This window comes from Lolium rigidum, chromosome 4 (genome assembly GCF_022539505.1).
Source record: "Lolium rigidum isolate FL_2022 chromosome 4, APGP_CSIRO_Lrig_0.1, whole genome shotgun sequence".
Classification (NCBI taxonomy): domain Eukaryota; kingdom Viridiplantae; phylum Streptophyta; class Magnoliopsida; order Poales; family Poaceae; genus Lolium; species Lolium rigidum.
Window position 1 is genome coordinate 92968232 of NC_061511.1, and position 16784 is coordinate 92985015.

Sequence of the window (16784 nt, forward strand, 5' to 3'; positions counted from 1 at the left end):
TTATGATTAATATCGATGGAGCCTTTGATAATGAAACTGGAAGAGGAGCAGCCGGGGTTATCATTAGAGACTACAAGGGTCAATTTGTAGCTGCTGCGCAAGTGTTCTTACCGCATGTAGTGGATGCACATATGGCGGAAGCTTATGCATTCCGTGAAGGACTCACCCTGGCGCAAAGTATAGGGGCAAACAATTTCACCATCTAGACGGACTGTGTTCAAGTGGTGGATACTATGAAGCAGGGGGGTTTTTCAGCTACAGCCTCAGCAGCCATCTATGATGATTGTATTATTTTGTGGAGTGGTTTTGGTGTGGTGTCGGTTGAGTTTTGTAATAGGGAAGCGAATCAAGTCGCTCACGAGCTTGCTAGGAATTCTATTGGTTCTGGTAGTTCTTGTAATTGGGTCGATGAGCCCCCTAGGTTCATCCTTAGCAAGCTCGTGAATGATGTAACTATTGTGTGATTGTTGGCGGCAAGTTTCAGACGCACTCTTTTCCTTACCAGGGTACCTACGGGGACTGGAAGGTTTTTAATGAGGCGGCTTGCTAGCCTAATATATATATGATTTCAAAAAAAAAAAAAGTCTTTGCCTGGCTAGCCTCGTTGGATCGATGTTGGACAAATCAACGGAAGTTACGACACGGGTTGGCAAATAATGACACCAGCGCGCTGTGTGATCAAGGCTCCGAATCCATTGCACACCTCATGATACAATGCTCCTTCCTGCAGCAAATTTGGTTTGACGTATGTAGCAAACTCAACATTCTTATGTGCAACAATGATTTGAACGACTGGTTTGTGACTGCTACCTCAAATGCACAAGCTGACGTCCAAAAAGGTGCTAAATCCATCATTATTCTTACCATTTGGATGTTGTGGAAAGCCAGAAACGATGTTGTCTTCAATAATGCAGCACCCAACAGGCAACACTTGGTTCAGTTGATCCTAGAGGAGGCTAATTTGTGGTTGCTGTACGTCGCTTACCTCTCCATGCTAGATCTCATTCTAGACGAGAGTTTGTATGTTAACTAAGTTAACCTTGTATAGTTTTGATTTCTAGTTTCTCTCTTCTTCTTTTGTCTTTTTCTTTTTGTAGCCCCGCTACACCGCGTATGATCCCGTCTTCTTGACGGCTTCTTCTAATATATAATGACGCATGCTTTGGCATGTGTTCGAGAAAAATGAAGTATAAACCATTAAAATTCATGAATTTTGTTTCACATAGCTCGTATGTATTTGTGAAATACCATAGTGAACTTTAATTAGAATTCAGAAAAGGAGAGTGGAACTAACCACAAAGTGTACAACATAGGCACCATAGGTATTATATAGTATTAAAATATATATAGACCAATTGCTCTTTTGCTTTAGCCAGTACAATACCACATACATTTCTCTTACAATACCTTACTTACCATAACAATGTGAAACTATACCTTATGTCTAGTATAATTCCATAATCTCGTATCACCCCTTGAATCAATCAATATATGACGGTATACATGTAACTTTATTTTGGAACTATAAAAATAGGGTAATTAAGTAGATTCACCGTCAGGCATCGGCCAGATTTAGCACGAGAGGCGTGGTGTTGTTGTTGTCACCTTTGTCCACGGTGAAGGTTTTGAGGATTTGTTTCCCTGTCGCGGTCTTAACCTCGACGAAGTATGTGCCGTGGAAGCCCCTGAACTTGAAATTCCCATCGTCGTCAAGGTTCCCGCGCGCGTCCGTCTTCCACTCCTTCTGGAGGTTGACAAACATCTGGCCCGCTTCGTTGACGGTGCCGTCGGCGTTGACGAGCCAGGCGTTCTGGCGCCACATGGTTCCCTGCAAGAAGCCCCAGAACACGACGCCCTGCACCGCGGGGTGCGCGTAGGCCTCCCGGAGCACCACCTCCAGGTCCTGGGCTCGCAGACTCACGTCCTGCTCGGGCACGTCCAGCTCCGTGAACCAGATGGGTATGCCGGTGGTGGCGAGCTTGTCGAGCGCGTCGCAGATGACCTGCCCCACCGGGTTGCTGACGTGGCCCTGCAGCCCTATGCCGCGGACGTCGGCGCCGCCGCGCTGCAGGGACTTGATGAGCTCGATGTACTTCTCGGGGGTGGCGTTGGGGTCGTTGGCGCACTCGACGTTGTAGTCGTTGACGAAGAGGGCGGCGGCGGGGTCGATCTTGGCGGCCTCGGTGAACATGAGCGCGGGGACGTCGTCGCCGAGGCGGTCCCGGAAGAAGTGGCCGTGCAGCATCTCGTTGTTGACGTCGTAGTGCTGGAACTTGCCGGCGTAGCGGGAGACGAGGCCGTGGAGGCGGGCCTGGACGGCGGACATGAGCTGGTCGCGGCCCTGGAGGTTCTTAACCCACTGCTGCACGTCGCCCTCGACGGACCAGAAGATGCAGTGGCCGCGCACGCGCACGCCGTGGCGGTCGCAGAAGTCGAGGAGGGAGTCGGCGTCGGCGTAGTTGAGCTGCCCTTGCTGGTTCTCCGTGTGGTACCACTTGAGCTCGTTCTCGAAGACGGCCCAGTCGAAGTGGTTGGTGAAGAAGTCCATGAAGGCCGGGTTCTGGATCACCGAGGTGTTGATGCATGTGCCGAAAGGGAAAGTGTTGTCGATCTGCACGACCCTAACGGACGCGCCGCCGGGTGTCCTCGATGCCGCCTCGCCGAACTTGAGAACCACGTCCCTCTTGCGAGCCTGCATCAATAGAAGAGAGTTTTAATCAATGATTACTCTATCTTTTTGCTAGTTCTAAGTTAACCATCAATGATTACACAATATTTAAAAGTTGACTTCTGAAACCTAATATAACTTTGAAAAACTTGATGACATCTGGCGAAAGTTTATTGTGAAAAAGTTCATTTCACTGTGTTTCCAGCTTTGTGAATTTTGTGTTTCACTATACTTTCAGCTTGCGTTTCAAACTTCGATGAAACTTTGTTCGGAAACAAGTTATTTCATTTTGAATCATTACATTTCATCCTGTTTCAAAATTCATATTTTAATTTTTTGTTAATTTCTGGCTTGTTTGAAAGATACCATCGTGATAACACACATGTTTAAACGGATTGTTCATAGACGAGAGAGTGTGAGGTGTCAGAGTATGCATGCAAAAGATTCCTACACAACTAAATCTCAAAGCAAAAGAGAGAAAATCTAGGGTGGATGAATGCACTGGATGTCCCATGCATGGAATGATGAATAAGTTTATTTATGAGTATTTTAGCACATGAAAACACGGTGGTGATGTAATCTGGTATACGTGCATATATGCATGCTCACCTTGTCAGTCTTGTCCTTGAGTAGCCTGAAGCGGGCCTTGCGGTCCGTGGCGAAGACACGGAGATCCATGACCTTGACGTCCACGCCCGCGGGCGCGCCATGGACGTACACCGCCGCGCGGCTTGGCTCCGTCCTGAGCCGGAACGCGCCCTTGACCTCCGTCCACCGGCCGGCCTCGGCGCTCACCGCGCCGCACTCGACCAGGCCCTCGTCGCGGTCCACGGCGAGGTTGACGCACACCGCCGCGTTGGCCGGCGACGACGCGCCGAGGCTGACCCACCCGGCGACGCGGTACGTGACCCGGGGCTTGAGCGCGCCCGTGATCGCCTGCCGCAGGCCGTCCTTCTCGTCGGCGCGCCCTGACACGAGGATGTACCGGCCGCTGGGTTTGTTGACAGTGTCGTGCTCGTGCTGGTCTTGCATGGTGATCTCGAGCGTGGCATCGTCATCCTCGCGGTGCACGGACAGCGTGGTGGTGCGCGAGCCGAACGGTGCCCAGCCGGCGAGGCCGCCGTCGTCGAGCGTGCTGTTCTGGACCATGTTCACGTCGAAGGCCACCTCCTGAGACATTTTACGCGAGTGTGGGAGTGAGAGCCGATCGATGAGGAGGAGTGTCAGAGCAAAGGAAGCACGGCTAGCTCTGTCTGTTGGGATGAGTTGGATACGATGGATCACGGCGGCCGCGGTATTTATAGGGCAAATATGGCGGCGGCGGTCGACGTCGAGATGGATATAGTTTAGTCGCAATCCAATCCAAGGAGTAATGGTGAAGAGTAACGAACGAGGCACAAGCTGCAAGCAACGTACGCCTTCTGCTGCGAGCTCTTGAGTAATAGTGAAGATTGCACAACAGAAAGGCTAGGGCCTGTATATGCCTCGCTATGTTCCTGGAGTGGCGCGCGTGACTACAGCTATGAGAAGCGGGCGCCGACGGCGGATTCACCGGCAACACAATTGGCAATCGGTCAGCTAGAAGGTGCGCCGTCCTATCTCCTACTGAACATGGTAGTACCATGATCCTTGGGCTTTGTGGTTGCAGGCAAAACATTCAGACATATTCAATCGGGCTCTTTCCATTAAACACAAGACGAAAATACAAAGTTTGATAATACTCCCTCTGTTCTAAATTACCCTATAATCCTATATACTGGTTCTGGTAAAAACAAACTGTATAAAGTTTAAACCTGCATATAGAGAAACTGTCAACATCTCCAATGTTAAATCAATATTACTTAAACCCCATGAAATAAACTTTCACTATTTGCACTTGATACTACGAATATTGTTTTCTTTTTGTATATGGACGTGTCATGTGGAAAATACATCCATGCTAATGGGTGGCAAGCACCCAGGAATAAAAAACAGTAATTCAAAAAAGATTAAAAAAATGTGAATCCTTTTGGGAACCAAAGAGGATCAAGTATAGTAATTGTATAAAAATATTTAGCTAGGGAATTACTATCATTGTATCCTGGGTTGAAAGACAAAATCAAACAAGCCCCATGTCCATGTAATACTCGCGCTATATTCGTCATAAATTTGTCTTTTTTTCCTAGAATACCATGGGAATCATTTTAAGCCCAAAGATTTTTATACGAGTAGAATACTTGATCATATTTTGTATCCAGGAGAATCCAGAATTTTTTCAATAGTTGAAATTATCACGAATTTTAGGGTTTATGGGGTGCATAGCGCCCATGTGCCCGAAATTCGCGTCATGTGCCATCTGTGCAATGGCGCCCTGCGTGCGCATGTTCAAAATCAACACCGGTTGAACCTTAATTAAAAGATCCAGGGTCCCTCCCCTGCCAGTCTTAGTCATTAAAAGAAAATTAACTAAAACTAATATGTTAAGTGATATGAAATAGAGGGAATAAAAGAAGACACAAGCAAAAGGAAGCGAGTAGGCACGCTATTAGGAGTCCGGCCACTATGGGAAGTCGTCCAACAACATTACCACATGAGATAAACCTGACAACACTATAAACCCTTAAGGGAGGGAGTGGGATAGAGAGAGTTATAACACATCAAAATAAATAAATAAAGTTGTAAACAACAATAAGTAACCATAATTTATAAACATCAACCCATTCTAAGCATCGGCACATACTTGTGAACATCCTCAATAAGCATCGGCACATTGTGTAGAATATATACATCATATTATAAATAGCATCACATCCTCATAAACAACAACATTTGCCCTAAACAACAACACATTAGGGTGTGATGACGTAAAAAAAATATGGATTGCGCTAGTCAAGCGACAGAGGTGAAGCGTCCTACGTCTAATCCTAATTAACCTATCAGAGATCATGGAAGTCTAGCTACGTGAATGTGTGATTACGGGAAATGAAGTATGTTAGAATATTTCGGAGACCCTATTTGTCAAATTTGTGATGGGTAAATGAGCACACGGTGACATGGTATAGATTTTACAGTTCTATACCAATATCCATCGATAAGTATGCTATTTTCTCATTTACATATATATAGGTATTTTTTATGTATACATAATTTTAATGGGTTTTTACCCACCAGGTACCTAGGTAGTGGGTACCTATTGCCATCCTGATGGTGATGGGTTTATTCACGGGCGGGGCGTGCCAACCTGCAGGCTGCAGCCGCCTCGACCACTAGCTTGCATGTTGGCGGTGAGCTAAGCCAGGGTTATGTAGCTAATTCGTTTAATTAGGCGTAGAGAGTATCGCAATTCCTAACTTGACGATACGAAGAACGGCGAGAAGCATCTGATCGAGATGATAGATCATTCCACATCGAGTGGTCAGCGGCGTGCGGCGTTTATGGACGCGGCGATCGTCCCCTGCCGGCCGCCTCGATCCGTCGATCCGGCGTGATGATCACGTTAAGCAACGGCCAGGCGCATGCACGCACGCACGCGCGGTTCAATTCACATGACGGCGCAAGCAAGCAGCACGCCCTACACATCGAGAAGCGCATGCGTACGTGCTTACCTACTGGCGACTGCTCTATCCATTTTGGGAGGCTCTACACATGAACAGAAGGAATATCGCCCTGCGACACCCAGCAGAGTGACAAGGAGTCAACGTCACCATACTGACGTACTGAACGTCTTAACCTGTAAACTTTTCGGTGTACAAACTAGTACTCATTCCGCTCAGGTATCGCGATTTTTCAAGATTCGCATGTAGCTAGTAAATTTATAAAAATTTGAAACACTTATTTTAATAAAAACAGATGGAGTACATGGCTACGCTCATCAGCCTATACTTGGCTATCAGTTTGTTCACAAATAAGTGTAAATTTTTTGTCCTAAATTAAATATTTTAAATTTTAAACAATTTCAGAAAATAGATCACTAACAACATTTATGATATTAAAATTGTTATATTATGAAAGTACTACTACTCCCTCCGTCCGGTGTATAACTATTAAGCATATCCATAGATCATCAATTTAACCTATGTAATAAAACATATATGTTACAAAACATATACTTGGCTTCGTATATAATTAGAGTACCGTAACTTTAATCTAAAATAGGAACTCGGTTTTGTCTACATATGGATATATATATCTGGACCCATTTTAATGTGTACATGCGTACATTCATATCTTAAAAAGTTGAGTCACTTATTTTGTAAGAGAATACAGTTTAGGGCGGATCAAGTGATACTACTAACTTAATCTCATAAAATAAATATTTTTACTTTTCTCTATAAAGTTGGTAAAATTCTAAAAAAATTGACCTAGACAAAACTATGGAAGTAGTATGGTTTTCTTTTTCTTGCTTTGGATCTGGCATGGGTATGTCTGGATATGCTCGAATGCCTTAAATACAAGCCGGCCAGCTAGCATTTCGATCCATGCATACAATGAGTTGCTTCGCTTTGATCGCTCTCGGTCTGCACGCAGCCTCTCTGGAGTATACAGCATTACTCCTACGTGAATGAGCGGTTACATAGCAGGAACAAAATAATGCTTCGGAGTCAAAAGAGTCCAGGGCTCTTGTTGCCCCAGCCGTTTTTTCTAGCTTTACGCTCTCGGCTTGCGGCTTCGTTTCCTCCGCGTGAAAGAAACGCACCACGCACGTTTGCAATTGGACGGCTGCAAGTTGCAGAGGTGTATTCCCCGACTTATGTGGAGAGATCTTCATCTTATCGGTGAGCGTCAGCTTGAGCACGACGCTAATTCGAGTAGACCGCACATCATGCACCAGCCTAAGCACCACCGAGGGAAGAGCGCGTTCTCCAAATTATCCTCCAAACCGCGCCAGATCAAGTGTTTGGGAGACGTGTTTTGTTCGTACCGCGTTTGGGGACATCGCTCCCCAGTCGCGTCCCCCAAACTTAAAATAATTTAAATAGATAGAAAAAACTCTTTACTAATATTGAAATCGGTTCAACATAAACAAATTACATATAAAATTTCGAAAAAACATAATTAAATTACATACTCCCTCCATTCCTTTCTATAGTGCCTATAGATTTTTTGCATTTGTTTCATAATATAAGGTTGTAGCTTGACTTTTTTTCAATTACCCCCTCCCACGTTCAGGTCCCACACAACATGCGTGAGAAAAAATCCATACAAAATTGGAAACAATTAATTGAGATTCCTAATGCATGGCCCAACGATTTCTTAAAATTAGGGCAGCAATATTTTACTTTCCTTAATTGAACTTGGCTGCACATATATGGAGAATTAACAATAAAGATTTGTGGGATTTGTTATGATAAGTTAGGAAGATATGGATTTCCCAAATTTTACGTTGATCTCAAATCATTCAGCTAGGGTGTCTTGTATAAAAAATACTTTTGCGTTAATTTCCGTACCAAAAAACTATAGGCACTATAGAATGAAACAGAGGGAGTATAAATTATTTTAAACTTCTTCTTCTTCGATGATGGCCCCGCCTCATCGTCGTCATCTTGGTGGCGCTTCCTGCTCGTCACCTCTTCCGAAGAGGCGGTGTCGGAGGAACTAGTGTCCTCCTCGTCGTCGCCGGTGCTCGCCGGATGCGCCTTGGCCTTGGCCTTCGCTTTCGCGTCCGCCTCCGCCTTCGCACGGGTCGCCGCCGCCGCCTCCTCTGACCGTTCCTCCTCCGCGTCCTCCTCCACGCTCAGCCATTCCTCCGCGCTGTCAACTGGCGGCGGGGAATCGTCGTCGCTGCTGGACGTCCGGGTTCTGTCCCACCAATGGCACCATCCAACAGGCTTGCCCTCGCTGGAGGTGTCAGATGGAAGCTCGGAGATGTAGCTCATCATCGCTGGAGGTGTCGGATGGAAGCTTGGATGAATGGTGGCCGGTTGAAGATCCGAAAGCGCCGACGTACGGGTCTTATGGAGCGCGGATGAACAGCGGCGCAGAAGTCGAAGATAGCGGCGGTTGCTCTTCCGAGGAGTCCGCGCTCCATTCCGGCGGTTGACGTGCCGGTCGACGCGGTTGCCAATGCGACGGTTCCGTTTCCCGGCAACTGCACCGTCGCTACGTAGGCGGCGGTTGAGCATCCGAGCCGATAACGTGTCGGGCCCGTGCCTCCTCGCCTCTCATTTCGTTGTGTCCGGCGTGCCCGGAGCGTCCCCTGTGTAGCGGGGACGGGCTCGGGACGCCGGACACCGTATTAGGCAGCGCCGGACAAAAAAGACCTTTGGGGCGCGCGGCTGGGAATGTTTTTTTGTTCGACGTGCCCCAAATTCCTTTGAGGGACGGTTTAGGGGACGCGACTAAAGATGCTCTCATAGTGCAGTGCAGACCCAAACTTGTTGAAAAACGATAGCAGGCTTGCGGAAGAAGAGGGAGGAACTAAGGGCCCGCTTTGAACATGGGATTATTTATTTTACTTTTGAGAGGCACGGCAAGAATTTGTTAGTTGTTTATATAGATCTCGCTCTTTTCCTTGGTACTGCAAGCTATAGAGAAGATGGTCGCTCCCTGATGTCACTAACACACATCAAATATTTTTTTCTAGTTACATTAATTTCAAGAAGATATCAAATAAACCTCTTATATGCAACAACCCACTATAGCCTAACTCGAGAGATCGAGGATGCATATAGCCAATTTACTTAAGAAAAGAAAGATCCGAGACACACAACAATCAACGATGACTTGAGGAAGGATAAAGATACATATGTGTTGCCGTTGTATCGAATCAAAGATCAGATCTTGAATTTTCACCTCCAAAACAACGACTAAGAAATTTCAATGCAATGTCTTACAACAACGTAACTGCGTTGAAGCACGGTTGTTGCCAGATATATAACATGGATCAATGGTTTCCAACCCAAAGCTCTATTCTCGCTGCTTAAGGAGGACAATCTATGTTCCTCATTGTCAATATGAGATGTCAAGTCCTCAATAGACTCGTCACTGTGAAGTAATGGTATCCATTAAGAAATCAAACTTAGAAGATCATCACCACGAAGAGAACACTTTGCTTTAAACAAGCTGGTAGACAGAGAAGGAGGCGACAACACATTGGCACCTCTTGCCATGAAGAAAATATCGGAGTTCTTGGGGATGGAGGAGAGGTCAAGGTCGTCATCCTTAGATCCTCTTTCCATGAGACAAGTGATGGACTTCTTGGGAGTGTCGGAGTTCTCGGAGTAGTCCTTGGTGTATTCGTAGGTGAAGAGTGACCCGGGTTCGGCAAGAGCCAAACCGTCCACACCTAAAACCTTCTCCTCATCCTCACTATCTTCATCAGAAGTGTATTCGGCGCCAACAAGAAATTTGCCTTCTCTTCCCATGTTCTTCTTTTATATTTCATTGATGGGGTTTAGCTTCAACCTTGGCTTGGCACTCCTCTCATACTTTGGATTGTCTTCTCTCTTCTCATAAGAACACTTTATGGCGAAGTGGTTTGCTTCATCACAATTGTAACAAGTCATATTCTTGTTGTAAGGGTAACTCAAACCCTACTTCCCAAAGTTTTTATTACACTTCCTCGCGAAGAAGGCAAGATCCACATGAATATCACTAGTTGAGGTCATCTCATCTTGTTCTTCAATCTCTTAATGTTCTTGCTTGGATTTCACAACCTTGGAATTGAGAGCAACACTATGGGTGCAATCCATAACATGGTTCAACACTTTGACCTTCTTTCCATCCTTGGACATATTTTCCGTGGTAATGAAGTATGAGACAAGATTGTTTGGAGGAACTTGTTTTGAGCATCAAGAAGTTGCAAGTTGAGGGCCAATTGCTTATCATCGGATGCAATTATTGAGACAATCTTGGACCTTATGGTATAATCATTGACATCAAATGATCAAAGCTATCATTGAACTTGTCGCAACCAAGTCCCTTGATCTTCACTTGGAGAGCATCAAGCCTTGCGTAGGCATTGGAAAGGGTTTCACCATCCTTGATCATGAACAAATTCATCTCTGACTTGGCCACCTCATACTTGGAATTTTGAATGAGGGATGTTCCTTCTTGAAACATGCCAATTATATTCCAAAGCTCCTTGGTGGAATAAAGGTCACTAACTTGATCATGAAGAGCACGGTGAACCGCACTTCAAATCTTGTCACGGGCGGTGGCGTTGAGTTGTTGATCATGGTACTAGCATGGATTTAATTCGTTTGGATTGATGGGCTTGAATCCACATACCACCATGTCCCAAAGCTCCTCGTTGCAACTGCAAAGATGAGACTCCATAGAGGTTTTCCAATAGGAAAAGTGAGTTCTATCATAATGGGGGAGCAGGCCTTGATCAATGGTTTATATGAGGCAATAGGGGATTAGACTTATGGTATGTAAAAGGAAATTGACAATAAGGCTCCACAGGCTTTTCAGGTACCACTCGTTTGAGAGGGCTCCACATAGCCTTCTTAACCCGGTGCCTACGGTTTCACAAAGGAGTTAGCCGAGGGATCAACAAGTGGAGCCTTACTTCCAAGATCCTTTAAACATTTATCTAGTTTGCTAATTCGGTCATCGAGATCGGAATCGACCTTAGCCTTGTCAAGGGATTCACGGGCGATCATTTCCTTTAACTCTTTGACCGAATATCTTCTCCCCTAATCCTCATCATCGGTAAAAACCATCTCGCTCTTAAGGCGACAAAGCCCTTAAAAACATCACTTGCTCTGATACCAATTGAAATGGATAGAGATGGTAACCAAGAGGGGGGTGAATAGATCTACAAATTTTCCTTTAATTCTTTTGAAATTTTAGGTTTTGCGGATATATATGTAAGTGTGCCTAATGAAAACTAGGTGAGGCAACCTAGATGATGATACAAGGTACTTCAAGCATGGAGTCTATCACAGAGGTAAATAACAGAACTAAGAGATCAGTTAGGAATAATCGAAGCACGCGGAGACGAAGATATATTCCAGTGTTCCCTTAGTTGGGAGGAAGGTTGATACGTCTCCGACGTATGATAATTTCTTATGTTCCATGCCACATTATTGATGATATCTACATGTTTTATGCATACTTTATGTCATATTTATGCATTTTCCGGCACTAACCTATTAACGAGATGCCGAAGAGCCAGTTTGTTGTTTTCTGCTGTTTTTGGTTTCAGAAATCCTAGTAAGGAAATATTCTCGGAATTGGACGAAATCAACGCCCAGGGGCCTATTTTGCCACGAAGCTTCCAGAAGACCGAAAGGGAAACGAATTGAGGCGACGAGGCGGCGACACGCCAGGGCGGCGCAGCCCACCTCCTGGGCGCGCGGCCCTGTTGTGTGGGCCCCTCGCGTCGCCTCTTGACCTGCCCTTCCGCCTACATATAGCCTCCGTCGCGAAACCCCCATTACCGAGAGCCACGATACGGAAAACCTTCCAGAGACGCCGCCGCCAATCCCATCTCGGGGGATTCAGGAGATCGCCTCCGGCACCCTGCCGAAGAGGGGAATCATCTCCCGGAGGACTCTTCACCGCCATGGTCGCCTCCGGAGTGATGAGTGAGTAGTTCACCCCTGGACTATGGGTCCATAGCAGTAGCTAGATGGTCGTCTTCTCCTCATGTGCTTCATTGTCGGATCTTGTGAGCTGCCTAACATGATCAAGATCATCTATCCGTAATTCTATATGTTGTGTTTGTCGGGATCCGATGGATAGAGAATACTATGTTATGTTGATTATCAATCTATTACCTATGTGTTGTTTATGATCTTGCATGCTCTCCGTTATTAGTAGAGGCTCGGCCAAGTTTTTACTCTTAACTCCAAGAGGGAGTACTTATGCTCGATAGTGGGTTCATGCCTCCATTAAATGCGGGACGAGTGACAGAAAGTTCTAAGGTTGTGGATGTGCTGTTGCCACTAGGGATAAAACATTGATGCTATGTCCGAGGATGTAGTTATTGATTACATTACGCACCATACTTAATGCAATTGTCTATTGTTTGCAACTTAATACTGGAAGGGGTTCGGATGATAACCTGAAGGTGGACTTTTTAGGCATAGATGCATGCTGGATAGCGGTCTATGTACTTTGTCGTAATGCCCAATTAAATCTCACAATACTCATTATATCATGTATGTGCATGGTCATGCCCTCTCTATTTGTCAATTGCCCGACTGTAATTTGTTCACCCAACATGCTGTTTATCTTATGGGAGAGACACCTCTAGTGAACTGTGGACCCCGGTCCATTCTTTTACATCGAATACAATCTACTGCAATACTTATTCTACTATTTTCTGCAAACAATCATCATCCACACTATACATCTAATCCTTTGTTACAGCAAGCCGGTGAGATTGACAACCTCACTGTTTCGTTGGGGCAAAGTACTTTGGTTGCGTTGTGCAGGTTCCACGTTGGCGCCGTAATCCCTGGTGTTGCGCCGCACTACATCCCGCTGCCATCAACCTTCAACGTGCTTCTTGGCTCCTCCTGGTTCGATAAACCTTGGTTTCTTTCTGAGGGAAAACTTGCTGTTGTACGCATCACACCTTCCTCTTGGGGTTCCCAACGGACGTGTGCTTTACACGCCATCAAGCATTTTTTCTGGCGCCGTTGCCGGGGAGATCAAGACACGCTGCAAGGGGAGTCTCCACAATCCAATCTCTTTACTTTGTTTTTGTCTTGCTTTATTTTATTTACTTTCCTTGTTTGCTGCATTATATCAAAACACAAAAAAATTAGTTGCTAGCTTTACTTTATTTACTGTATTGCACTCTATATCAAAAACACAAAAAAATTTAGTTACTTGCATTTACTTTATCTAGTTTGCTTTATTTACTACTGCTAAAATGAGTAATCCTGAAGTTGAAGTTCGTTCGTTTAAGCAACAAGGGGGAGAATGTTTAAAAGATGCTTGGTATAGAATTAGTGATGCCCATAATAGGTGCACTAAGAAACACTCCACCACTATCCTACTCAGGAATTTTTATGTTGGTATCTCTAGCTGGAATAGGTATGTTCTTGATTGTCTCGCAGGAGGTAACTTCCTAGGCGCTCCTGCTTTAGAAGCTAGTTGCATTATTGAGAGTTTATTTGGAATACCACCTGTTAATGAAGTTAAAATTGAAACCTCTCTTGAAGATGTCATGAAAAAGTTGGAAATCATAGAGCAAAACCTTCCAAGAATTGATACTACTTTGGGAGCATTACTTAATAGCACTGATAAACTTGATAAATCTCTAGGTGGAATTAATGAGAGAATTGCTGCTTTAGAAACTTGTGCTACTCATGATAATCGAACCCATAGGATTAGTGAACTTGATATGGGAACCTTGGGTTCAACTTTTTCTTTTCTTAAGTATAAGGAGAAAGCTTATGTGGGTAAGGAGCAAAAGTTTATGTATGTCTCTAAAGTGCCTAAACCAAAAAAATATTATTATAGGCCTAAAATTGACAAAGCCCTTAGTACCACTACATATGGGGGAGCATATGATATCGATGCTCCATCTCTTGACAACACTTGATATACACTTTCTGCGCCTAGCTGAAAGGCGTTAAAAAAAGCGCTTATGGGAGACAACCCATGTTTTTACTACAGTATTTTTGTTTTATATTTGAGTCTTGGAAGTTGTTCACTACTGTAGCAACCTCTCCTTATCTTAGTTTTGTGCATTGTTGTGCCAAGTAAAGTCGTTGATAGTAAGGTTCATACTATATTTGGATTACTGCGCAGAAACAGATTTCTTTGCTATCACGAATTTCGACCTGCCTCTCTGTAGGTAGCTCAGAAAAATATGCCAATTTACGTGCGTGATCCTCAGATATGTACGCAACTTTCATTAAATTTGAGAATTTTCATTTGAGCAAGTCTGGTGCCTCAATAAAATCCGTCTTTACGAACTGTTCTGTTTTGACAGATTCTGCCTTTTATTTCGCATTGCCTCTTTTGCTATGATGGATGAATTTCTTTGTTCCATTAATGTCCAGTAGCTTTGTGTAATGTCCAGAAGTATTAAGAATGATTATGTCACCTCTGAACATGTGAATTTTTATTATGCACTAACCCTCTAATGAGTTGTTTCGAGTTTGGTGTGGAGGAAGTTTTCAAGGATCAAGAGAGGAGGATGATACAATATGATCAAGGAGAGTGAAAGCTCTAAGCTTGGGGATGCCCCGGTGGTTCACCCCTGCATATTTTAAGAAGACTCAAGCGTCTAAGCTTGGGGATGCCCAAGGCATCCCCTTCTTCATCGACAACATTATCGAGGTTCCTCCCCGAAACTATATTTTTATTCCATCACATCTTATGTGCTTTGCTTGGAGCGTCGGTTTGTTTTTTGTTTTTGTTTTGTTTGAATAAAATGGATCCTAGCATTCATTGTGTGGGAGAGAGACACGCTCCGCTGTTGCATATGGACAAATATGTCCTTAGGCTTTACTCATAGTATTCATGGCGAAGGTTGAATCTTCTTCGTTAAATTGTTATATGGTTGGAATGGGAAATGCTACATGTAGTAATTCTAAAATGCCTTGAATAATTTGATACTTGGCAATTGTTGTGCTCATGTTTAAGCTCTTGCATCATATACTTTGCACCCATTAATGAAGAAACACAAAGAGCTTGCTAAAATTTGGTATGCATATTTGGTCTCTCTAAAGTCTAGATAATTTCTAGTATTGAGTTTTGAACAACAAGGAAGACGGTGTAGAGTCTTATAATGTTTACAATATGTCTTTTATGTGAGTTTTGTTGCACCGGTTCATCCTTGTGTTTGTTTCAAATAACTTTGCTAGCCTAAACCTTGTATCGAGAGGGAATACTTCTCATGCATCCAAATCCTTGAGCCAACCACTATGCCATTTGTGTCCACCATACCTACCTACTACATGGTATTTCTCCGCCATTCCAAAGTAAATTGTTTGAGTGCTACCTTTAAAATTTCCATTCTTTACCTTTTCAATATATAGCTCATGGGACAAATAGCTTAAAAACTATTGTGGTATTGAATATGTACTTATGCACTTTATCTCTTATTAAGTTGCTTATTGTGCGATAACCATGTTCCCGGGGACGCCATCAACTACTCTTTGTTGAATATCATGTGAGTTGCTATGCATGTCCGTCTTGTCCGAAGTAAGGGAGATTTACCACTCATTTAATGGTTAGAGCATGCATATTGTTAGAGAAGAACATTGGGCCGCTAACTAAAGCCATGAATCATGGTGGAAGTTTCAGTTTTGGACATTTATCCTCAATCTCATATGACAACATTAATTGTTGCTACATGCTTATGCATTAAAGAGGAGTCCATTATTTGTTGTCTATGTTGTCCCGGTATGGATGTCTAAGTTGAGAATAATCAAAAGCGAGAAATCCAAATGCGAGCTTTCTCCTTAGACCTTTGTACGGGCGGCATGGAGGTACCCCTTTGTGACACTTGGTTAAAACATGTGTATTGCGATGATAATCCCGTAATCCGAGCTAATTAGGACAAGGTGCGGGCACTATTAGTATACTATGCATGAGGCTTGCAACTTGTAAGATATAATTTACATGATACATATGCTTTATTACTACCGTTGACAAAATTGTTTCTTGTTTTCAAAACCAAAGCTCTAGCACAAATATAGCAATCAATGCTTCCCTCTGCGAAGGGCCTTTCTTATACTTTTATGTTGAGTCAGTTCACCTATCTCTCTCCACCTCAAGAAGCAAAAACCACATATCTTCATGCTTGACTTCATGAGATAGAGTTTAGGGTTAGGGGGTAGATACATGATTTCTCTGGTTTGAATATATCTCTAGACCTTGTTTATCAACTTAATTGAATGCTTACTATGTGACATAAGAAGACTATGTGCCTTGATTTTCCATTTTTTGTTTTTTCCGAATTTTTATGTCCATTTGAATCTTGGTCAAATCCTAGGTTTGACCATGATTTAAACAAGTTTAATAAAACATGAATATGAAAAATTAAGCAGATATCCTTCTTAGTCACTCCAAAATGTAGATCTTGGTAGGGTTTTTGAAATTTCCATGTTTGAAACCAAAAACCATGACTTCTCTTCATGCATGCTTGACTTAATTGAATGCTTACACTATATGACATAAGAAGACTATGTGCCTTGATTCTTTTTTAAATTTTTCCCATTTGAAT

The 16784-nt window shown here is 43.8% G+C and overlaps 1 protein-coding gene across 1 annotated transcript; it reads right to left on the reverse strand.

The window, feature by feature from the left end:
* Window positions 1-1364: 1364 nt before the first annotated feature.
* LOC124647366 (endo-1,4-beta-xylanase 1-like) lies at window positions 1365-3847 on the reverse strand. Its single transcript, XM_047187324.1, has 2 exons — window positions 3278-3847; window positions 1365-2692 (listed from the first exon to the last, which is right to left on the reverse strand). The coding sequence occupies exons 1-2, from the start codon at window positions 3845-3847 to the stop codon at window positions 1556-1558; spliced, it is 1707 nt and encodes a 568-aa protein (XP_047043280.1). The 3' UTR covers window positions 1365-1555.
* Between the last annotated feature and the right edge of the window lie 12937 nt (window positions 3848-16784).